This window comes from Ambystoma mexicanum, chromosome 1q, assembly GCF_040938575.1.
Source record: "Ambystoma mexicanum isolate Mex_15411 chromosome 1q, UKY_AmexF1_1, whole genome shotgun sequence".
In the NCBI taxonomy this organism is placed as follows: Eukaryota; Metazoa; Chordata; class Amphibia; order Caudata; family Ambystomatidae; genus Ambystoma; species Ambystoma mexicanum.
Genome location: NC_090922.1, coordinates 438,349,311 through 438,374,665, shown reverse-complemented (window position 1 = coordinate 438,374,665; position 25,355 = coordinate 438,349,311). Strand labels below are relative to the sequence as shown.

The 25,355-nt window shown below is 47.2% G+C and overlaps 1 protein-coding gene across 14 annotated transcripts in view; it reads left to right on the top strand.

The window, feature by feature from the left end:
• The window catches only part of PHAF1 (phagophore assembly factor 1), a 1,056,812-nt gene that overhangs the window by 269,469 nt on the left and 761,988 nt on the right, over nt 1–25,355 (top strand). For all 14 annotated transcript variants that reach the window (XR_011284154.1, XM_069640131.1, XM_069640088.1 and 11 more), the window contains one exon: nt 2,234–2,316. Coding sequence is in view for 13 of the 14 variants with exons in the window: in XM_069640131.1 (XP_069496232.1) it covers nt 2,234–2,316 (83 nt within the window). In the remaining variant the exon portion in view is untranslated. The remainder of the gene's footprint in view (nt 1–2,233; nt 2,317–25,355) is intronic.

The following is a 25,355-nucleotide window of genomic DNA, read 5'->3' as shown; positions in this document are numbered from 1 at the left end:
CTTTGAGGGAGTTGTGGCAACTGACCATCAACGATCAGGGTGCCTCACACTTTCTGGGATTTAAATGTTGCTCTTGCTTCTTTAGGATACAGACCCTTGAAACCGATAGCCTTAGCAGACGTAAGGCTTGTGTCATGGTTTTACTTGTGGAGGTTATTTTGGCACATCGGGTTAGCAAGCAACAGGCTTTTAGCATAGGAACGTTTCATGGACTTCGATAGGGTCAAGGTAGTGCTACAGCCACACCTCTCCTTGTACCAAAGGTTGAAGTGGATGTTCATATTAGCCGGTAGATGCCAATACCCATCTTTTCTTCCGAATCCCTGGCCTGAGGTAGAGAGACTTGGATGTTTGCAAAGGGCTCAATTTTACCTGGAAAGGAGTCTGGCATCCCAGTTTTCTCTGAGACCTTTTTTTGGATGGAGGCTTCACGGGGCATTTGGCTTCTAAGACTCCCAAAGTCAGTTGGATCGTCTCTTGTATGCTAGAGGTTACCAAATTTGGATCCACCAAAGAGACCTCATTCACTTGAGGTGGCTGCCGTCTCTTTTCAAATTTGTCCCCCTTGGAATGTTCTTGCCAAGGCTACCACTACATGCGCATCACCTTCTTTCTGCGGCCATTGCTATCAGAACTCCAGTTTGCGTGCCGACGATCGATTTGGCCAAGCAGTGCTTCAGAAACCATTTGGTTAGATAGGCTAAGTCCTCGGCCCACTCTACATTTTTTGCTTGTAAGTTTCTCAAAGGTATGGAGAAAGGGCAACGGCACGTTAGTTAATCACTGTAGTGACTACTTTTCTCCGAGTTCATAGTGTCCCTTACTCCATACCCCATCTCACATTCCCTGCTATATTGATGCTCATTTGTGTATGGTCTGGGCAGATGCAAAGTGACTGGCAGGGCAAGGCTGGAGACAGCACCTGGATGGGCGTGGCTGTGTGTACCATTGCAAACCTGTTACAGGACGTATTTTTTTCTGGGAAAATTGATTCCAGTCCTATCCTCACGAGTGAAAACTCTCAAAGGTATGACGGGGTCTATGGACTCGGAGTAGTCTCCATGGTGAGTAAAATTAGGGCAAAAAGATGATCTTTGCCTGACCTTTCTGAACACTGTTAACCGCATGATTCTCCTCTTTGCCTCATCCTCATTTTCCCCCTGCTTGCCTCCTATCCCTGACCTCCAAGAATGTGGTTATCCTATTAGTGTCCTGACCCTCCTGTCCTGAGTGAGGTTTACTTCCGCATGCGCTCCCGACGTTGCACTCGCTCTACCTACTTCCACCTTCTTTAGTACAGTGGATCCCTTCCTACCACATCATCCCTTACCTACACATACTCCTTGTTCTCAGTTTTCTTGTAATTTTCATGGCTGTGTCTCACCTTTTGAATTTGAGTCTTGAACTTAAACCTTAAACTCTGCAGATTTCATGTGCAAGTTTTGTAATATGCAATAAATGTATCCTCGTTATTAGTGACTTTCTCTGTAAATTGTCTTGCTTTCGTTGAACAGCAGCCTGACTCAGGTGCGTGGGTGGGTGGGTGCCTGTGTGTGCCTTTTTATAAAGTCACATAAATTAATATAATCGCCGCACTTTTGTGATTTTATTAGCGTAATGGAAGTGGAAAAAAGGCCCCCCCTTTACTCCACTTTTCCCAATGCATGCATCTACCATAACTGTATTTTTTTTTATGTCTGATTCTGATGTTTTAGTAGTTTGTGGGGCCGCTATTTCCATTTATGAAAGGAAAAACCTATTAACGGTTGCCTAGCACATTTTATTCTGGCGGCATTAAGCTTGCATTCATCAGTGGCCTCATCCGAAGGTAGGTGCTAGCCATGGCGAGGCCACGACTACGCACACGACTGCTCCAGTTAGTGATTTGTTAATTGAAATCCTCCCTTATTGTGGCAGCGTCATGTCCTGCCCTGGTGCCGCCGGCGTGTAATGCCTAGTTGGTTCCAACGGAACAGTCCCTGAAGCCGTGATGCCATGCGAGTGGGCTGGATGTCCTGGTGTAAGTGCTTTTTATTGATGGGGCACTGGGATGGCTCATGCCAGGCGGCTGGCAGAAGCGCACACGGAGTGCAGCTAATTAAGAGTCCTTTGACCTCGATGCTGTGGCGCACTTAATCTCTGATGCAAAGGCCGACCCGATAGCTCTGAAGTGCGCTTAGACCCCGGAGGCCCAACATTCTACTGATTGATTGGTCTCTTTTTTTCTTTTCAGGAATGCCATTGGCTCAGGCAGTAGCGATTCTTCAGAAACACTGTCGCATCATCAAAAACGTCCAGGTTCTGTACAGTGAACAGGTAAGAACGGGAGGGCATTGGTGGAAGGGGCATGGCCTAGGACAGGGGGTACACATTTCAGGTTACACGCCACTAACCAGCCATGCAAAGTAAGTCACTGGCTGCCACAATTCTACACATCGGCACGATACACCATTTCATTCTCGCCAAGAGTTGGTTATCACTATCCAGTGCAGATTTTGAGCCTCTACTTAAGACATTCCGTTGAATTTTATGACTCCTTGCATTAGTAAAAAAAAGAATCCATCTATAACAACAAATAAAACCCCGTTTGTAAGTGTTTTGGAATGTGCTGCAATCTGGAGGCCAGCACTGCAAATTATATGGGACAAGTATGTGATTTTCGGCCCTCTGCCAGTACACCCTGGCCTGCCTGCCTGCCCCACGTGCGTTTGTTTAGTGACTTGTCCATGAGTTATCTTTTTAGTTTTGGCTAAGAGGTGGGCAAAATAACAGCAGTGATTTCTGCATGTTCACCCTGGCTTGCCAGTTCCTTTCTGTACTTCATCTGTCTAGTCGGCATTGGATGTTGCTACCTTGTTTCACCCTCTTCCCAGGCAAAAGCTTCAGCATTTACTCCTCAGTTCCTTATTTTCTATCCCGCCCGCATCTGGGAGATCGAGGCCACAGGCTGCAGACCCTTTCCCAATTGTCTGGGTCGGTCCAGAGACACGAGCATAGGAGTTGCTTGTTGCCTGACCCTGCCCAGCCTCAGAAAAAGGTGCTGTGACCAAACGGTCCTCAATGTCTGACTCGGGCAAGACGTTCTCTGTCTGAATCAGGACCATGTGCCTAACGTCCTCATTCCTAAGGTCATGGTGGCGACATTTCAAGGTTTAACCCATTGGCGGGTGATGAGCCAATTTTCAGCGAAACTGGAGATGCGTGAGTGAACAAGCCTGCTAAAGTCGCTGCAGCCCTTTTGTGTAGACCAGAATGAGCAGCGTGTGGCAAGAAGCAAAGCTTTATCCATATTGGTCATGGATAAGATTATACTCCACTAGTGGACTGGACAAGAGGTGTGGACATGGCTGGCCTACATTTGCCCAGTTATGTTGGTTGCTTTCAGACTCTGCAACTTATTCCTCCGGTTTGTGTCCCTCCCAGCCTCGCTTGATGGGGCCCTGCCCTGGCCTAACTTTCACTGTCCCCCAAAAAATAAAAAAAATGTTCGCTCCATAAACTCGAATGTGACCACATTCCCAGCAAACTTTCAGTGCCACAAACACTAATATTTCCATTGAAATCAGGGGAATTGGATGCTTACAATGTCAGACTACGCACTTCCTAGAGACTCAACAAGTTGCAGGTATACTGCTGTCTTTAGAAGACTGGCAAGGTTAGTGCCGAACAGGCTGCTGTGAGTTGCAATGTCCATACTGGACTTATAGCAACTACTAGGTCCTGCAAGCCAGAATAGCGGCTTTGAGGGTACATCACTATAGTGAGGAGTTAAAGTAAATCACACTGCCATTCTCCTGTTTCTCTTAAAACACAGTTCCGCCTAAAAGTCATCACTATTTCGCAGCACCTAAAACCTTTTCAAGACAATGTTGCGGTCAGTGGATCAGGGTGCTGCACTGTTAGTGGGCAGTGCTAGTTTATACATAGCTTAATCAACCCAAGACAGACATTTGCTGTTGTGGCTCAGAACTGGTGGTGAACTTCCAGCGATGGCTACTAGGTGGCATTGTGGAATGTGTGACTTGGCTCAAATGGACTTTACTATTTTCACATTTCAGGTGAAAGGTTTTTTTTCAAACCTTTTAAAGGCCACCAAAATGTTCTTGGTGTTGTGAAAACGTGGCAAAATGCGCCAACCACAGGGCTGTCGGGACTATACTACACTGATGATCCCTAATAAGGGTGACACCAGGTATGTAGTTGTCTTGGTAGCCTTGCAAATGTTGGTCTTGGGTTGATTAAGTTATGTATAAAGTAGCACTGCCAGCTTCGACGAAGACAATTTCCTGAAGAAACAGGTTTACATTTGAGCTAATTTTCATACCCACAATGCCTTGCTTTTGTGGCTCAGAACTGGAGGTGAACGTGGCATTGTGGAATGTGTGACTTGGCATACATGGACTTTCCTACTTGCACATTTCAGGTGAAAGGGTTTTTTTCAAAACTTTTTAAACGCACCATAACTTACTTGGTGTTGTGATATAGCATCATCTTCACCCAGTGAACCCTCTCATTATACAAGCTAAATATGGCACTATTTCTATGAATGTTCTTTCGTGGATACCAGTGCTGCCCCATACTTTCGGAATAAACTTTCAATTCGAAAAAATCTAATTAGTAGAATGTCACAATTATGCTATTAGCGCGCTAGTTCCTATTGTGTAATTCCATGCCTACATGGCCACCTTGTTTCCTAACTTGCAACCAAAATCATCAAGCATCCAATCATGGAAAATACCTATTTTGCACTCGTTTCGAAGGTCCATTCGGTAGTTGGCCTGAAACTTTAAATGGGTGGTTTGCAAAAAATATCAGAAGACATGCAATGCTTGACTGTTAGTATAATCATTCGTTTTGGTCAGAAGTGAGTGCTTAAGTACATTTTATAATAACATTCCTATCCAGTGTAGTTTTTAAAACATTTTTTTTTATTTGCGATATAACCAAATTATGGTTTTTCACAAAGCATTTCATACACCAATGAATATGGAAAAAACCCAAAAGAAAAATAAATCTATATACGTCAAATTTCATATCAACACATCTAAAAACAATAACACATGTAATGGAAATATACAACTTCCCTATCTAAATTCTTTAAGCTACATCTGTCTAATTCAAGTAACAATATTTAGGCAAAATAAAACCAGTATGTTGTAATACTCTAATCACATTGATTGTTAAGGCAGTTTCATGTCCCCCTGTCATTCTCTCCCAAAATATTCCTATCCAGTGCAGTGTAAACTACATCGGGCTCTCTACTTTCCCCCCTATTTTCAACATTTGTGTCAAACTGCGCATGGATCGTTAAGCAAACACAAACTCCACTTCTATTCTAATGAGGACGACTGGAAAATCTGCTCAAGCGTCATGGGCCAAGAAGACCAATTCGGGATTGTCATGCAGAATCAAAGCCACATAGAAAGGGATGGGGCCAAATAGACTCAAGCTCAGTGGTGCTAAAACTGAAATCTGAGTCCTTGACCTGCTTTATACTCCCACAAACCATCTTGCTATGCCCGACCACACAGAGAAATAGTTCCTACAAAACTAAATTATGAAACTTAGGTTTTATTTGACATAATGACCACAGCATCAATTTACAGGTCGGCACCATGGGCAAATTGGTTTTGTTTCAAAGGAAGTAGCTACCCTGCATAACAGGAAATCACTAAATAGTGGAATTAGCACATGTAAATTCAGGACCAGACTATTACAACCCCCTATATTTGGCCTCACTGTGTAGCACATTGAAATCTGCTAAGTCGAGAACACTGTAGGTAGTCTAATGCTTGGCAGAAGAAGAGGTCAGCCAGTTGTCAACCACCCTAAAATCATGAATTGGCTTCTGGTGCAGACCAGCATCTCCTTCAGGATCTTGTGTCTGGCCTACAAAGGCATAGTGCTTGTGAAAGGGGGAATTGAAATCTCTACAGAATTACTGAAGTTACAAGTATGCTTTAAGCTTTTTAATGATGGTAGCCAAACTATTACTCAATTTTGAATTACAGTGCAAGTACTGGGTGAGCTTTTTTTGAGCATGGGTGGCAAAAGGAAAGTGTCCCCAAATACAACTCCACCATATGCCGCCAAAAAGAAGAGGACATTTCTGTGACCCCCAATTTAGGGAGGTGAGCATTTTGATGATTTAGATTGTTTCTCCTGGGTGACATTGGTACTCAATTGCTTCCTAAGCTGCCACCTTTACAATCTGGGGGAAAAGTGTGCTCAATCTAAGTTGGGGAACTTACCGTGGTCTGCTACCTGTTTGGGTGGTTTGACTGCAACAGACTTTAGTAAGAAAAGGATGCATCTGTAGTTGGTTAGGGGCCTCTCTAGTGGATGCCCTAGTGGGGAAGACTTGTATCACTTTGAAATCCCCCGAGCACTTAACCAGGCAGGGGCCTGTAACTTTTCTCTCCCAGTGGAAGTTCAGAGGTGTAATATACATCTCCTTTTCAGGGAATGTCCTGGATGATGTGAAAGATGGCAATTTGGACTGTGAGTGAGAAAGTTAGCAGTGGCCGAGCAGGCATATGGTAAGTGATGCCAGGCATTTGTTTACCAAATTTATGATTGGCTTTGATTAGTATTACCCCTCTTTATAACTGGAGTCCCAAACATTCCACGGGGTTACTAAGAGTTTAACAAGGCGCAGATTTACAAAATCTCACATTTTCGATCAGGCATACTAAGGGATGCCTCATTATAGTAGAGGATGTGATGGGAGCCCGGAGAATCCTGTGCCAAAGTGACGTAAGTTTTGACACCATTCAAGTAACACTTTAGAACCGTCTATTGGTGCAGCGTCTTCTAGCAATTGACTGTAGGACTTTCCCCTTATATGCCCCACTATACAATTGAGAACCATTCTTAGCCTGGTACCTATAAAAAAAGACTTCCCTTATACTATCAACACCACATCCCTACCAGCCTCCATCACCGCGTGTAGATCACCCTGGCCTGTCAGGTTACCTCCTAAAGAGGAGAAATATCAATCAATCTATATAACTTGTATCCGGCACAAAGCCATAAAAGTAAAGACAACAAAGAAAATACAATTTCTTAAAACTTATATTGTAAGACATACATTCATAATATTCTTGCATAAGTTTACAAAACATTTAATTAAAACGCAGGATAAGAAGTTAATCTTAAAAGCTGATTTCACCCCTGGCACCCTCCCCCCCCCCCACTCCCCCGCAATAATTTCACAGCCTGGAGGGTGGGAGGCCTGAGGAGACTTGGGGACTTCCTGCGGGATGGACCCCCCCCTCACATTCATAGAATGTAAAACTAAGTTTAACATGTCCCAGAATCAGAGCGTTTGCACTACGCACAAATAAGACACTGGGCATCACAAGGTGGGATTAAAGAAAAAGGAGAGAGGGACCCATCTGCGCTGGAAAGGACCCTAACAGCATCCGCTCCCAGGGGCAAAATCTCCACTTTGAATCGGTTGTTAGACAAAACAGATTTTCCAGGAAGGAGAAATACATTCTCAGATGGGAAAAAGACCTGGGGCACACACTAGAAGTAGAAGAATGGGGAACGTTCTGGGAAAGGCTACATAGCAGTACCAAATGTATCACAAATATAGAAGGGGGATACAAGGTGTGCTACCAGTACTATGTGACTCCTGAACTGCTGAACAAAAGTGACCATACTATTCCCCCAGGCTGTTGGAGAGGTTGCACAGACACTGGTACCCTGTTTCACCTGTTATAGGCCTGCCCAAAAACTACAGGATTCTGGAAAGCAGTATTGGAACATATCCAGCTGATCACAGGGTTGGAAATCCCGTGGGATCCGGCATAGTATTGTTGGGGAGACACCAAGGAGGGCGATTTCCATTAACAGGTCAGATAGCCAAATTAATCACACACCTCCTAACCGCCGCTAAGCTCTCCATAGCACGTCTATGGAACCATCCGGAAGGCCCATCCTTGCCTATTTGGTGGTCAAAATGTTGGGACATTGTGTTGTTGGAAACAATTACTGCCTTGCGGTTGGGTGACCTCTCGAGCTTTCAGAATATTTGGGCTCCCTTCATGGAATATGCGGAGAAGTATCCTGGACTGACCCACCACCCTCCCATGACCCGATGGCTCACACAGGCCCTCCAACTGTAATGAGTTCATGATCCTCGTGACACGCCTGGTATTAGCAGCATGGTAGGTCATCGGGGGCGGGGAAAGCCCCCTCACAAATACTACAACTGACTCTCTGTGATGTTGATCCCATAAGACAATATTTTGGTATGCGATTGTTGCGCCCTTGTAAAAATTGGTTTATTCGTAATGATGTACTTGTTGCATGCCTCCTTTGAAAACTTCTAAGTAAAACGTCTTGTTGGAAAAAAAAAAGCATTATGACAACAAGAATCAGCAGGCAGGACAAGGGAGAGAAAATACTTGTAGCCACTGTGACTAAACTTCCCATTATAAGACAATGTTGGCCCACAACGTAGTCAACATCAATGCCTTTGAGCCAATAAATCCTATGTTACACGTTAAGCCTCAGTAACCAGGCATGGTGGATACATTTGGCCACTCTATATAATGTCTACATTGTCAGATCTTTTACACCGCTCTAAAGCTTTAGAAGCGGTACGTATTCCTACTATTCTTAAGAAGGGTTTAAGATGGAGCTCTCTCAAGCCTGTGTCTTGCAGCAAAATAATACGAGATGTATAACGGCCTCCTCTGAAATGCTACAAAAGAAGCATAAACCTGAACTCCCTTCCCCCATAACATTGTACATTTTGCCAATTTGAGTGTGCCCAATCGGAAATGAATATACAGAGTCTGGGAAAATGGGGGATTGATGAGGTCGAGGTATTTTTCAAAACCAAAGTACCTTAAGTAACTAGAAGCCAACTTCAGTTTTCTGCATTCTTCCACCATGTTCTCCCTATAATGTTCTTTGCATAGCTTACTTTTGACTCTGGAAGACCTGATTGTGTTTATCTGCGTGGGGTATAATCATATGTCCTGCTCATTCATGTCATACGAGCCTTATTTTACTTGAGCGACCCATGGCAGATACATGCTGGCCTCTAAACTCATCACGTGTATTAAATCATCCCTGAAAGCCTCAAGATCCAGTGTCAGTCGTAACCAGTATAGAGTTGGTTTTGTTGCAGCAATAACATCTGTGGTGCTCAAGTTAATTTTGAAATGCAATAAAGCATTAGGCGTGCCCTGTGGTAGCAGAAGGAGACGCTTTAGGAATGTAGTTTCTGCGGTGGCCAGTGTCTTGGCATCACATACCCCCACATTTCTGCCCCCGAAGATGGCAGCTACTGATGCCTGTTTCGTGTATAATTACAGGACTAGTCTTATTGTCCCCCTTCCATTCCTGTTTTTGAGAGCTGTAGATTTAGCCAACTGGCTTCTCCAATGTCCGTTCTCATGAAAACGTATTTCGAGGTAATCATGACTTAACTTCCTCCAAATTGGTACCCTTGGCCCTGACGTCCAGTTTCTGGTATTTTCTGATTTTGGGCTTGAAGACCAGGGTCTTATTGGTATTCAGGCTCAGACTTCATTCCCTGCACTTCGCCATAAGAGGCCAAAGATGTTTTCAGCCCCTGTGGTGGTTGTAGACAAGTTCAGTGTTGTCCGTGAAAAAGAGGGCAGGAAATTTGTTTAGGCCCAATTTTGGGGCATCTTTGCCTTCCACAAGCATGTTTTTAATGACCTCCTCTATGCATATACAAAACAAGAGGGGCCAGGAAGCAGCCCTGTCTTACCCCTTTAGTGACATCAAATTGTGCGGTGACCTCTCCACCTAGCCCCACTTGGACGACTGCCTTGTTTTTCTTATGCAGTGATTGAATCGTAGAAAACATTTGGGAAGGTTTCTTACAACCAGCACTTGCCAGAAGAGATCCAATGGGACGCAGTCCAATGCCATCCTAAGGTCTACAAAGGTGGCGTACAATCTCATTTTTTCTTAAAACAGAATATTTTTGGATGAAAATAAAAAGGTGAAATCTCTGATCTAATGTACCCTTACCACATTGAAAGCCTGCCTGGAGTGTACCGATTATCACATTTTCTGTGACCCAGCACTGTATGTACTTTAAGACCACTTTAGCGAAAACTTTGCAGCAGAGATATAGGGCGGTAATTTGACGGAATCTCCTTTCCTTCCTTTTAATAAATCGGCACAATTTCCGGTAGTCGCCATGAATCGGAATTAGTATTCGTGTTGATGCACGCTTTAGGTTCCATAGGAAGGGGGCCCAAATAGATGGTGGTTCTTTATAGATGTCTATCGGCACCTTATCGGGTCCTGCCTCCTTTCCTGCCTTCTGTGATTTAATGGCAGTTGCCATGTCTTCTTCCTTCTCTCAGCCGCCAAAGATGTTGAGTAAACATCACCTAGGGCTTCAGGATCCAGCCTCCCTCCATATAATTCAGAAATATGGTTCAGGTAGAGGACCCACAACTCAGATGAAGTGTGAGGAAGTATTGGGAACCCATGGGAGTGGCGACGGTGAGAGACTTACTACGTGAAGGCAGACCGATGGACTTCAGCACGCTCACCTCAGAAATGGGCATATACGAAGGACAACGCATCACACTCTTCACTACCGACTAGATTAAAGCAGAAGTGGCCGGGTATGGATGGGGTGTTGCAGGAAGATGACTTTACGATATTTTGGAGGGTGGACATGCGGTATCTAGAATATGAGTTACTAATGGCATGGAGAGGGGACATGCTGAAACAGACCAGGCGCAGCTGGGAGGCAGACTTGCAAGAGCAATTAACAGATGCGGTCTGGGGTATAGCACTAGCCTATTACAAAACGGTGTCTAGAAACGCAAAGCTCCAATTACTACAGCTGAACATAATTCCTAGGGCCTACCTAACGCCAAAGAGGATTGCCAATTTCAGCAGGGCAACAGAACAATCCTGCCTGAAATGCAGATTGATTAATGTGGATCTGGTGCATATGTTCTGGGTTTGCATGGAGATCCGAAAATACTGTGAAGAAATAGGGCAGGCCTTAGCCAAGGCAGGCATAAGATTGGATACGAGTACTCCCATGGCCTGTATGCACGGCATTTTTGTGTGACCAAAACAAGCAAGACATGTCAGTAACCTGAAAGACTTAGCATACATCCTGGCGAAACCGAGAATAGCGATGGGCACAAGAGACCAGAAGTGTGCCTATGGTGGATTGACCTCCAAAATGGCCTCGACTCCTGGAAACGGATGGTGCAGTAATGAATGGCCTTATCGCATAGCAATACCCGAATAGTAATAATTGTCCTCCACAATCGGTAGCGAATGTGAACGCAAGTTTGATGTACGATGTTAGCACGATGTTAGTGGAATAGGCTAGGGTCGGGGCGATTTAGGGGGAGTGAGGAACACGGACACAATCGACTGGACATTTTTATGCAATGTATGTAAGAGTCTGTAAGTTATATTGATGTTTAAAAATCAATAAACATGTTTTTTTAAAAAAGATAAGGTTCAGCCAAGCCTCAGCAGTTGTACTGCTCTGCACATCAGTGTCCCCTTTGACCTTTATACCTGCCACTCATTTCCAGAATGCAGCACTATCCACTCTATCTATGGCAGTTTCAAGGTAGTCCTGTTTGGACTTGAGGTTAAGTGCTTTAAGTGGTTTTCTTATACTGGGACCGTCTTGTACGTAATAAGTCTCTGTCAACGAGGGGTCCCTGTGCTAAGGTGGACAGCAGGGCTTGTTCAGCAGAGATACACTCAACCTTGGACAGTGTAGCCTGACGAGCATCCCTGAAATGTCGGGATGCATCACTTGTGATGCCTTGCTTAAGACAACTGTGACCACGACTTGGGCGTGACACCGCCCAGCCTGCGGTAAAAGGCCTACCAGGGTTAATGCCAGGGCCTGTCCTATCCCAGAGGTGGGGTGTGGTAGCTAGGGTTGGGGGGGAGGGCGCACTCCCTGAAATCACCCCTCTGTGCCTTGTATGAAGTGACAGGTTCCACTTTTTGTCACCCCATTCCACATACACTCAATTCTTGGCCAAATTCTCTTTTCTTTACAGTATCTTAAGGAACAGCAGGTCTTGCCGTTTTGAGCGTGCCCAACAGAACAGAATGACAGCAACACCAATACGTATGCTCCGGCACTGCTTCATGCCGCCTAGATTGGAGGGCACGCTAACACAGTAGCCAGAAGAAACTGCATCATAGGCTGTTTGAATTGTTGTGCACAGAGGAGGTGTGGCTAAAGAGGGTTTTTGAGTCCTCAGAGGATTAGCCTGGCACGGCAGAAAAGAATAGGAACGGATTGGCCCCAGAGTCAGGTGGAACATGCAATCAATGGAGGGAGGGGAGAGAGGCAGAAAAACAAAGATACAGGTGTGTGCAGTGTTTGGGTGATGTCAGGAAGCATGGCGGTAGTCTGAGACCAGAAGGAGGATGGAAGGTCGAGCGGAGCACTGTGGAATCTGTGGAGCAGGTGATGGGATTACAGGTGAGGTGTTGTGTGAGAAAGAGTGGTGCCTAGAGGAAAGACTGCAGCTGTGATTGTGAGAGTGTCTGAGAGAGTGAATGACAGTGGAGCGGGTTCTACTTTGTGTTCCTGAAGCAAATTATCTTGTTGTAATTTACTTCAACACCATTACATAATTTTTTTTTTTAATGGGGGTCCCTTACACCCCTTTACCCACCCCCATAACCGCTAACCCTCAAACATATACATATTGAGTCCCCCCACAAAGTAAATTACAATAGTCATTTACTTCAGCAAAACAATTGCACACCTTGGAAGGGTAGGGGGGGTGTAGGAGTATAGGTGGGGGGTAGGAGCATAGTAAGTAGAAGGGGGTGGGAGTTGCAGGAGCATAGTAAGTAGAAGTGAGCAATGTGAGAGTGTAGAAGGTGAAGGGGGAGAGAAAGAGTGAGACGAAAAGTGACGGATATAGAGTGGAGGGGGAAAGGTGGGAGAGAGTAGCATTGGGAGGATGAAGGTGGTAGAGTTAAGTGGGCGATGGGTGTGGAAAAATTGTAGGGGCAGATAATACAAAAGGTGGGAGGAGAGAAGAAGTGAGGGAGCAAGTATGAGGTGAGAGGGGAAGGTGACGAAGTAGAGGATGGAGACAGGAGGGAAGCAGAAGGAAGTAGGAGCGTGGGGGAGGTGCAGAAGTGGGAAGGGAGTGAAGGCAAGTCCCTCTCTACGCACACTCCAGAGTAAATACAACCCGCTAGGGAAATAGGCCTGGAGATAGCTTTTCAAGGATAACATGGTTTACTCATACACAATACAAATGCCATCAAAGAATTCTGCTGCTCGAGAGTGCTCTGCGCTTCATCATCAAACATGGGGTTATAAGCACAAAACGCGTAATCACTATGCAGGACATTTTGGTGCTCCTGATTGGAGGCACCCTACACATGGTTTTTCTCCATAGGGTATACCAAGCAGTAATTGGCTTGTTCTTCTCTGTCGATCTGGCTCCACGTGGGTCAGCTGGGCTCATCCTCACGGTTAAGGTCAGGGCAGGCATAAAACACAATGATTCCTAACTAAACTAAACAACTAAGACCGACTATTCATTCATTATAGCAGGCACCTGGGCGGCACAGGAAAGGGGTGCCAGGGAGAGGGGAGGATAAAATACAGTCATGGTGACCCATACATTCAGGGCTCCATTAATGCTGTAGTCCTGCACCTGATGGCTCCCCTCTTGGGATTGATCTTTGATTTACCCTTCTTGGTATCTCATGTTACTGGAGACATGTGTTGCTGTTAAAGAAAAATAGTCATGTGGGCTTTAGATCTTTGGTGGGCACTTTATGGAGGTTAGGACCTGGGGGTCGGGTGCTTATCAGAGAGCCGAGAGAGTGGGGGTCAGGTTAGTGATGTATGGCCAGCACTGGACTGGCTGGGTGTGGGCGGTCAGAAGCTCATTGGCAGTTTAGTGGAGATAAATAGACACATCCCGGAGCCTGGTACTATCTTGCGCTCTGTGTTGGGCACATTCCTGAAGGCGATACGGAGTATTCGCAACACTGGAGGGACAAGAGGGAAATGGACTTCCATGGGAACAAGGCTCAAGCGAAGCCAACATGCTTTATGTGCTATGAGGTCTCTACATGGTACCCGGGGATGTAGACTGTCCACCCCCCCCTTGTAAGTTAGATTGCCTCATATGGGTTTCGCCTTATGTGGAAGTGCCTAGGGGATGTGGGATAGGCTCAATCATTTCCATCCCAACAGGAGGAAGATGGAGAAAGGGAGAGGAAGAAAGGGGAGTAGAGTAATAGGGAGACATAAGACCAGGGAGAGGAGTAAGTGGGAGTGAGAGAGAGATCAGTGTCTAAGAAAATAGAGGCACTGTTCACTTGTAAAGACCAGTAGTTCTAGAATAGTAGAATAGTGCAACCCTTCGTAAGTCCCTTTGTGAGTAGTTTAGATAAGGGCATGGCATTTAGGTCTGCCCCCTTTAGGAAAGCTAAGTTAAGACAGTAGGAATAACTTATCTCTAGAGTTTGAAGTGATTTTGCATGCCAGAGAAGCATGGGCTACAGTGGAAAGAGCCCTGAGCAGGCTGAGGGACCAGCTAGAACAACCCTTTGGTCACACCATCTGGCAGGCAAAACCACATCTCAAAGAAGTTGTTAATAAAAACCATTGACTCGTTCTTTGGACTTGTGAGTTTCTTCAGGCTATCTGTGACATCAGTAATGTTTCCACATCTGCTGAAGAAAAAGCCTCCATAATCTTCTTGACATGTAATGTTCCAGGCTTGAAACATAAGCTAACTGATCTTGATTGGCCTGAGTGTTTGTTAGCAAATCAAGTTATTTACCTCCAAGACACTTCCCCTATTCCAGGTTCTACGGACTATTGGGTCCCAGCGACTAAGAGACCTAGAGGGCTTCCATGCTGAGGTGCTATTATGGATACATATGAATCTCAATGTTTACATTGAAGGGATTGATACAGGATGTATTAAGATGTGATGCTTAAGATAGAGTGGCAGATACGTATTGTGTTATACTAACAAATGTGTAATTAAGACCCCTTCGAAGACATAATCAGAAAATCTAGAGCAGGTGAGGCCCAGGCTACGATTCCATTAGCGGGTCAAGGTTTTACGATCATAGTCGGGACATCTGAACACAAAATGCGAACCATCTTTGGAAATTTGGACCCTAATGGATGACTATCATTGAGCTTGGGTTTTTCAATAATTGTATGCTCCTCCTCCTAATCGCAATTATCCCTTTGTGCAAAAGATGGCACAGCGTTACGTCCTTACCTGGGGCATAGGGCCCATAATGGACAACTGGAGGATTGTACACCACCAGTACCTACATTTAGGAAAGAGAACCCCTGTAGCCATATAGATTATATTCTATTGGAAACTGAAGGGTGGCAGATTGCAGACAGTCCCATAGTCCATCCTTGCCTTGAAGGCAATCATGACCCGGTCTACTAACCCAAATTCTCCTTAACCTGTACCCAAATAATGGCAATTAAAAACAGTATTTCACTAAGCATATAAACAAATGCTTATTTAATCGAATTAGTAAAAAAACACCCTTGCACACTTGAACATGTTGCCAGAATATCTGTCTCCAACCTTCTTTTATCTAGAGCCCTGCCTATAAACCTCACAAGGTTGTACAAGAACCGAGGCCCATACTCCTCGACAGACTAACCTCGACATACTTAACCAGGGAAAGCAAAAATGTAGTACTATCCTCCTCCGCGACCAAACCCTTCTCTCTAGATAAGATTTTTTATAGCGAATTTAACTTGTACCAGATTGCCCAATCATATTTCTGCCTCTCTTCCAACAACAAAATTGTCCCAGAGCCTACTTTCCTTCTTATACCAGGCATATTTGTCCCTGCTCACGGAGGCCTCCATCTCCAGGAAACCCGTCAATGCATTAGTGTTATCCGAGAGCCCGACTTTTAGCTTGGTATAGTACCTCAGATATCTAGTATCTGCTAAAGATACAATACTCTGGAGCCCCAATTCAATTCTTAAAGCACTATTTGGAGATTCGGCGGTAGACCCAAAACGTTGCGCAAGAATATTGACTGTACCTTATCCATAAGATTCCAGTTTCCATGCCCCCAGATTTCTCTACCTTCAGTGCATCAGTGAAGACACTTTCAGTTTGAAAACGTCCGTACTTTAGGATAAATTAGATTATACATGCACAAAGGAGTTAAACCAAATACCAAGCAGTTTACCTGACGCAACATTTTTCAGAAGTGGCGATATTTGTTCTTGTATACAAATTATGTAATTGTAAATAATTATTCATTATAATTGGTTATTTATAACGCGCTTAATACCGAAGAGGTTTCTTTTTTTTTTTTTAAATATATTTTTATTGTTTTTTCCAAGAAAACATACAACCAGTATCATCAACACGACAATCAATTAAATATCCACAATAATTTCCCATTCCCTCCCTCCCCAAGTTAACCCGGACCGGGGTTGCGCAGTCTGCTGCTGGCATTAGGGTGAGCCCGGGCTGTCCGGGTCCTCGCCTGAGGTGCTGGCTTCCTTAGGACTGAACAGGGCCGTCGTGAGGGCAATCCATTGCAGGAGGTCCTCCGAGTCATTTATTTTTTGCTGTCTTTGCGCCAGCTCCCAGGCCCCGGTTTCAGCCACAGTCCATCTGCGAAGGTCCTCCCACCATGTTACAAGTTTAGGGGCCCTGGGACACTTCCAGGCCATTGCGATGCGCCTTTTTGCGAGGATGTACATCAAGTCTTTGAGCCTGTTGAGAGGTTTGTTTTTTTTCCCTCGTGGGTACGAGCCCAATAGACATGCCTTGGGGGATTGCACGTCTAGCGTTATGTCCTCCTCTGCTACCTTGGTCTGAATTTGCGACCAGAAGGTTCGTATGTTCGGGCAGGCCCAAAACATGTGGGTCAGGGAGGCCGCGGGTTCTTGGCACTTGGGGCACCGCACCACACCAGCGCCATTGAATCTCGAGATGACAGCTGGGGTAAGGTAGGCCCTATGGATGATGTAAAATTGGATAAGCTGGAATCGGGCATTCCTAGAAACCTTTTTGTGATAGTGTGTTATTGTTTGCCACTCCGTGTCGCCGAATAGTGTGTTCAGCTCGGCCTCCCATTTGCTCTTGCATGTGAGTTCGCTATGTGTGGTGTTGTCAATTAGGATCTCATAAAGCCTAGAGGTTTCGTGTCCCCCTTCTGCCACACCTATCAGGTTCTCTATGGCCTCGTGTCCGGCGCATTGGGATTCTGCATCCGGCCATCGCCTCCTAAGTCTATCCAGCACCGCCCCGTATAGAAGGAACTGACCCAGTGGGACCCCAGTCAATTCGTGAAGCTCGGGAAATGTGTGGATGCCCTGGTCGTCCACCAGATCGCCCAGAGTGGCGACGCCGGAGGGTTCCCATATGTTCCGGATCGCCTTCCGGTCTTCCGGCCTAGTGGACATGATGGCGGCTATAGGGATCTGTGGGGAGTAGGGGTCGGACAGCTTGACCAACTTGCAGGCCCGACTCCAAATTTGAGTGCCTAGGCGGATGAGGTGCGCGTCCAGCGTTTTGGGCATTGGTCCGATCCAGAGGAGGTCCCTGAGCAGCCATGGTGCGTCTGGGGGCTGCAATAGGCGTGTATCCGTCATGGCATCATCAGCCATCCACTGGATCACGTGCTTAAGCTGGGCCGCTATGTAGTAGAGCTTAAAGTTAGGGGTGTTCAGGCCTCCCCTCTCGTACGGTCTTTGAGTAATGTCTAGGGCAACTCTGTGCCTCCCCTCCCGCCATAAGAGTTTCCTACATAGCATGGCCAGGTCTTTGAAAAAACGCTGGGGGATGTTGTAGGGGACGTTGGTGAAGAAATGTAGGAGACGGGGGAGTGCTACCATTTTAAGGAGTCCCGCCCTACCAGCCATCGAAAGGGGCAATTTGCACCATAGGTCGATTGATTTAGCCAGTCCCTCCTTAGCCCTGCCCGTGTTCAGAACATGTTCGGTCTCAGGGTCCCGGTGGATCACGACGCCCAGATATTTGAACGTAGTGGGTTCCCATTTAAGGGCCAGAGGGGGGAGGTGTTCTTCCTTGGTTCCACTAAGTGCAGCCAGGGGGAATAAGCAAGACTTGCTGTGGTTAATCTGGACCCCTGTGCATCTGTGGAACCCGTCTAGGGTTTCCAGGATGTAGGGGAGAAGGTGTTCGGGATCCCTCAGATAGAGGAGCATGTCATCCGCATACATGGAGACAAGGTGGTTCACACCATTTATCGTTATTCCCCCGTCACCGTATTCCTGCCTAAGGTATGCTGCCACTGGTTCAATCGCTAAGATGTATAGTAGAGGGGATAGGGGGCACCCTTGTCGAGTGCCCCTGGCCAGGCTCCATTTTTCAGAAAAGGTGTTGTTGGTACGCACTCTGGCGGTGGGGTTGGTGTAAATGAGTTTGACCCAGTTCAAGAAAGCCGTTCCGATCCCCATCTTTGCTAAGGTGGCATAAAGCCATGTCCATCGGACCGAATCAAAGGCCTTAGAGGCGTCGAGGGACACAACTGCATAATTGCCGGGCATGCCGTTTGTGCTGTATATCACGTGGTGCAGCCTTCGCAGGTTCTCGGACATAGAGCGACCCTGCATGTAGCCCGTCTGATCCTGGTGTATGAGGTACGGGACGGCTGCACGAAGCCTTCTGGCCAGTAATGCGGTGAGGATTTTGTTGTCTACATTCAACATGGATAGTGGGCGGTATGAGCCGCAGTCAGAGCTGTCCTTGTCGGGCTTAAGTAAGGGGATGATGGTGGCTTCAGTCATGGTGTCGGGGAGGTGACCTATGTCATACGCCTCGTTATATACTTTGGACAACAGGGGGGCCAGTATGTCCTCATAGGCCTTATAAAATTCGCTCGGGAGACCGTCCGGTCCCGGCGTTTTACCCGAGGGCAATGACCTAATGGTGGCTGTGATCTCGTCGGGGGTGACGGGGGCTCCGAGGGGATCTGCCAAGTGGTCCTCCAGGCGTGGGAGCCAGATGGCGTCTTCGATCGCGTGGTCAGGGGGCGGGGCTGGGTCGGAGTAAAGGGTTTGGTAATATTGTTTGAACACTGCGTTGATACCCACTTGCGTGTGGAGGGTCAGGCCGTCTGTATTACGAATGGAGCAAATGGGGTATTTGGGGGTTTCTCGTTTATAAAGCCATGCAAGAAGCTTCCCGGGTTTATCGCCCAGGGCATGATTCCTCTCCGTGAATTTTGTATAGCTCAACTTCCCCAGCGTCTCCCAGTGTGTTAGGCATGTTTGTTTGAGATCAATCATCTTTTGCAGGTGGGCGGGATCAGGGGACGGGGTGGCTTCGAGATCTTGGAGTTCAGTCTCAGCGTGCGCTAGCAGGGACGTGACGGATTTTAGGGCCCCTCCAGCCGCGGCTATCATTTCCCACCTAGTTACCACCTTGTAGGCTTCCCAGGCTGTGCCTAAGTATCTGACGCTATCAATGTTGGTCTGCCAGTAATGTGTGGAACCCTCCCTGATTTGTTCGCTGAAGGCTTTGTCTAACAGCGCTTCGCTCCTCAATTTCCACGTGGGGATGGGGGGCCTGGGCGTCGTGGTCACCCACGAGGTCATCAAAGGGGAGTGGTCTGAAAGTACCCTGGCTAGGTACTGCGTGTCCTCAAATCCCGCCACGTGCTCTTCGCTAATGAACAGGCAGTCTATCCTGGTGTGGACCTTATGTGGGGGGGAGTAAAAGGAGTAGCCTCTGGTTTCAGGGTTTTGCACTCTCCACAGGTCTTTCAGGGCATATTGCTGTGTGAGGGCGTTCAATATCTTGGCGGGTGGGGAGGGGTCCCCATGTTTACCATCCGACCTGTCTATGCGAGGGTTCAGGGTACAGTTGTTGTCACCTCCCCATATCGTTATGCATTCATTACTCGGGGTCAGCCGAGCGTACAGCGAGCGAAAGAAAACAGTGGCATCATGATTCGGGGCATAGGTGCAAATCAGGCGGACGTCCCGCCCCTCTATGGTGCCCTGAACCAGGGCCATCCTACCTTCATTGTCCGTTTTGGTGTAGGTCAGCTTGACTGGGACAGAGGGGGCAATCCATATCAAGACGCCTCTGGCGTAGGTGGAGTAGGGGGAGCCCACTAGGGTGCCCCGCCAGACCTTGGCCAACGCTGCAAGCTTAGGGCCACATAAGTGGGTCTCCTGAAGGAGGGCGATTCCGACCCTGTGGCGTTTCATGTAGGCGTGGATGCGGCGCTGTTTGATATAGCTGTTTAGCCCCCTGACGTTCCAGGACATGACTCTGATCCTCTCAGCCATGGTCTGTGTGTGGTCGTGCGGCTGTGGGAAGCGTGAGGTTGAGGGGTTTGACGAACCTGGTCATCCTGATTGCAATTCCGCTGCGCTTGGTCCCGGTCCGGTTTGTGTCCAATTCAAACTGCGATCCCAACTTGGGGTTCAAACCCCCACAAACAACAACGTCTAACTTAACAAAAAACACAACTTCAAACATAACACGTCTAGCTAGGTTGCCCTTGCTCTGACATCCCCGTTTCTGCCCCATCAGACCAGGGTCTTCCGGTGCCCTACGGGCGGGTGAACTCACCCAAAGTATCCTGGGGATAGGAAAGGGGCTGCCTCCGAAGGTGTTGTCAGGAGGTGCGCCACGACCGGCGCGGCTCCGGTTCCATCAGTGTCGCCACGTCTATTGTCATATGAATGCACGATCGGCGACTGCAGTCCATGAGTGGAGAAGTTCCTTTGTTGCGGGCGGCTAGGGCCCGCGCTGCTTCCGTTCGATGTCCGGGATCTGTTCTCTGTCCATCCATTCGCAGGCCTCTGCTGGGTTATCAAATAAGTGGGCCTTGTTGTTGCGCAGGACCTTGAGTCTGGCCGGGTAGAGGAGTAGATAGCGCAGGCCTGCTTCCTTGAGTCTCGCCTTGGTGTGGTGGAACTGGGCCCTGCTCCTTTGAACCTGCAGGGTGTAGTCAGGGTAGATTGCTATCTTTGCGGCGTCCCTCTGTATGGATCCGCCCATCCTGGTGAAGGCCAAAATGGATTCCCTGTCCCTATAGTTGAGGACTTTGGCTATTATGGGTCTTGGTGGGGTCCCCGGTGGGGGCCTCCTGGCTAAGGAGCGATGGGCTCTTTCAATAGTGAAGCCCTGCGACAGTTTCCCGGCCCCAATTTCCTGTATGAGCAGGTTCTCGACGTAGTTAGTAGGGTCGTTGCCCTCGATGCCCTCGGGCAGGCCGATAATTCTGATATTGTTTCTGCGGGCCCTTCCTTCGGCCTCCTCAGCCCTGTCCTCTAGGTTCTTCACTTTCTGCGCCAAAATGTCTACATCCTTTAAAAGTTGGGCTTTGGCATCGGTATTGTCTCGGACTTGGATCTCGAGAGCGTCCGTTCTGCCGGTGATAGAGCGCACATCCTGTCTCAGTAAATTCAGGTCGATCGCAACCGCATCAATCTTGTCCTCCATGGTTTTCTGGAGTGTCTTGATGGCCTCTAGCAGTTGGGAGTTGGCTGGCTCGGGTCTCGCGGCGCCCGGCACCTCCACAGGGGCAGAAGCCTCCGCGGGTCCGATCGCTCCAGCGGCCGCGAAGGACTCCATGGTAGTTTGGCGGTGTCTGCTTCGGGCGCCCTTAGTGGTCATGTCCTATCTTCGTGGTCCGTCAGGCCTCGGCAGGCACTACGCAGTCTGTGTCCGATGGCGCCGTGCTGGGGATACTTCGTGGGGAGGGTTGTGCGTCGGCCGCCCGCCGGGCTACGCCAGTGGGCCACTCAGCAGGGCCCGGTGAGGGTGTAGTTCAGGCGCTCCCCCATTCGTCTCCTCGCTGCTCTTCTTCGGGACACAGGAGCACAAGTCTCAGCTTAGGCAATCTCTGCCACTTCAGATCGAGTTCCATAAAGGCTGGCCCCTTGCGGGTTCCTCCCGGTCGGTCACAGGGCTCCGCTAGAGCGTCAGGCTGGGCATCATCATGGCCGCCATTTTCTGTCCTCGCACGACGCTCTGTTTCTTTTCGATGGTGCGGGCCCTCAGAGGGTCGTGAGGCTCCCAAACTTCGTCAACAGGCGGAACACTCCTTCACACGACCTATATTCTGTTTTCAGGTGGCTGCAGTCAAGTTTAAGCGGTAGTTGGTGGCGGATCCATAATCGTATCGAGCGGAGCTGCGCCGAACACGTCCTTCCTACATGGCGGTTAGCCACGCCCCCCCCGAAGAGGTTTCTAAGCATTGTCTTGGGATTCAAACCTGCTGCTCTACTTTGTCTTGCTTCCAAGACGAGCGCGTTGCCACTGAGCAATACTACCCGTGCGGTGTAGATCTCGAATTTAAGACGCTTCATGTACCACGATTTATGTAAGGATTTTTTTGTATTGCATGTGATGCTTTTTTATTCATGTTGTATGTGATGCTTTTATGGAGTTTGAGCTCGGAAATAAAAGGCATTCGAATTAATTTGTTTAAACTATTCTGCATCACAGCTGTGCCATGCACATCACTATTACCTTTGGCAAGCATGGAGGTTCCAGCTCCCAGAGAAAGCAGCAGATGGATTGCAGTGCGTTGGTTATGAAAAAGAAGGCTTGAGGCACAGAAATACTGTCCACAGTAGAGCTCTGCAGCCTTGAAGTCGTTCTTCCCTCATACATAACATTATTTTTATATATTGACTTAAATTTTATTTTTTTAAATGTGTGCTTTAAATCATGACTAAAACCAATTTGATCTAAATCAAATCCACCCTGTTCATCAGTGTACCTTAATCTCAAAAGGGACTGTCGGATTCCACAGTATGCATCAAGTAACACATTTTGCTTTCAGCGCACCCCGCATGCTAAAGTGCCTTCTCTCATTAGTCAGCACTCCACATACTGTATTATCTTTTCTTATTACAGTCTTGGACTCTCTATAAATCATTAGGGAGTCTCCAAACGAAACCTCAGGTACTGCATTTCAGTAGTCCCCAAATATGAGTTGGGATATCAAGGTTACAGCTACCTTCAAGCAGTGTCCTTGGTTTGCTAGAATGCCAGTTCACCTGGCTTATGCATTGGTAACTCTTAAAGCGATTGCTCCCACCACACAGCACGTTTAGTTGTTTGACACGCCAATGCACTTGACTTACTCGTTGGGGAGTTCCATGATTACACAAGCCATCAAACACTGTGCTTGTCTGTTCAGTGTACAATTTCATTTATCTTGCACTTTGGAAAGCAGTGTGCTTGCCTGTTCAGCACACCACTTCACTAGCTTTGTTCATGTATGCAGATAAGCCCTTGCTGTTTCTCTTCGCTGGCTCCTTGTGTTTGGCTGGTCTGTCGGGCGCAGTTTCTTTAGGTTGCAGCTTTAGTGTTTTGGATTTTGTTAAACACACTGGTTTTTACATATGTAGTATTCTGCGCCTGCTGCTGCTGTTCTGTTCTCTGCTCACAGTCAGCTAATTTAGTACCTCTCCCTTTGTAAAGCTTCACTCGTCTGGACCCTTCCCTCCTTGCATTCTCTCTTGTCAACACACAGTTCCACTTAGCAGCCTTCCACTCGAATAGCTTCTTCGTTTCGCACTTCTAGCAGCTTTGTTCAGCAATTGCTGGTTTGCCTGACCAGCATCTCTATTCAACTTGTTCCAGATCTCGCAACTAATCTTCACATGCACCTTTCTTTATGGCTCCTTGTTCTCTGGTTTGGCTCTTCAGAAGTCTCCTGAACATCGCATCCACTTCTATGTGTCCTGCAGCCTCAGAGTTCTCACAGCTGAACACAGTGGTTGGCCCACCAAAATGGCAAGGGCGGGGGTCCTCCGTAGGCTTAAGCCCGCTCTTCATCAGAGCATCATCTGCTTGTTTCGGTACTATGCCACTGTTTCTATGACTTGTCAACTTGTTATCTGTTCTCAGTTTTCATTACCCGGCCTCCGTTCGCTTGATCAGATGATGGCCTATACACTGTATAGCTTCGTCCCATAGTACACTTGTGAGTAATAGTATGCCATGATTTAAATGAACAGTCTGGTATTTTTTGGTTTGGTAGACTACTTTTTGTTGAGACGACCAAATGCATGCATACATACATATTTATTTCTGTGTCTTGTGAATCCTCTTAGATACACTTGCTTTGCATAGACTGCCATCTGGTAGTTTGATCTGAGTATTACATTTTATTTTCGCATCCGAAACAAAACTGCATTGACAGTGGCATTCCTGTCACACTATCCCCGTCCTAAGTGTACAGGGGCCCATGATCCTTCATGCATTTGTTCTCCAATTGTCCCCCTCGGGCCCCCATCAGTTGGCAGAATCTTGACCATGGAGAAGATTTTCAACACAATTCGATTTGCGAGATTGCCTATTTTGGTGCCAAATGCTTGTCGATTGACATTGGGAAGAAGGAACACAGCAAGACATAAATCAGGGGGAGTGGGAGGCACAATCTATACATTTCTTAAGGCGTAGAGAATGCTTATTCTTCCTTATCCTCTCTACTCTAAGACTGTGTCTAATCCCTGAGGCTCAAATGGAAAACGCCCCTTTTAAATTGTGCCTCCAGTGTGACTCCAAATGTCTCTGACGGGACATGCACAAGGTGTGCAATAGCTGCCCTGAAGCATGCTGAGGCTTACTGCCGGGCATGCCAACATTTTAAACCACATTCACTCAGGGAGCTCCGACAGAAGCACTAGGCAGTGTACGCCATGCTGGCGGAATGGCACAGGCTGAGTCCAGATTACAAAAGTCAGAACTTGAAGTCAGGAAATCAGACTCTGGGAGTCATGTCCAACCCTCAGCAGTCTACTGAAGAGGCACCAGCCTGCAAGGCCTTGCAGCTGATGCCCCTAGATCTAACGACTCATTGGCAAAACGAGTTATGGAGAAGTGCCCAGGTGATCGTGAGGCTGCAAAAGCATACAAACATAAACAAAAACACTTGCATGAGGGATGTAGAGTCAAAGGCGCAGAAGGGTCTGGATTGACCAACAGATGCCAAGACATGACATCCTCTCAGACGTCATGCAAAGTAGGCCTCGGCACTGGGGGAAAACAAACCGTACATAGTGAACACAGAAGCATAGATATTCAAATATGGGGAGGGGGGTTAAACAAACACGTCCTCTACCCCGTCTTGACCCCATCCCACTTTTCAAAGCAGTTAAACAGGGTTTCACAGAGGTGCATACAACACTTACTGCAACAATGCATCAGAAAGCCCTAGTAGATCTCTCTGACTCTGAAGGGAAGTGAGAAGAAGAGGTTTACACATGTGTAAAGATTTGCAAAGCAGAAACACCCGTAATTTAAATCCCTACCGTGCCAGAGGCTATTCTTCGATGCTAGAAGGAGTAGTCTAGTCCATGAAGGACTTGAGGGAAA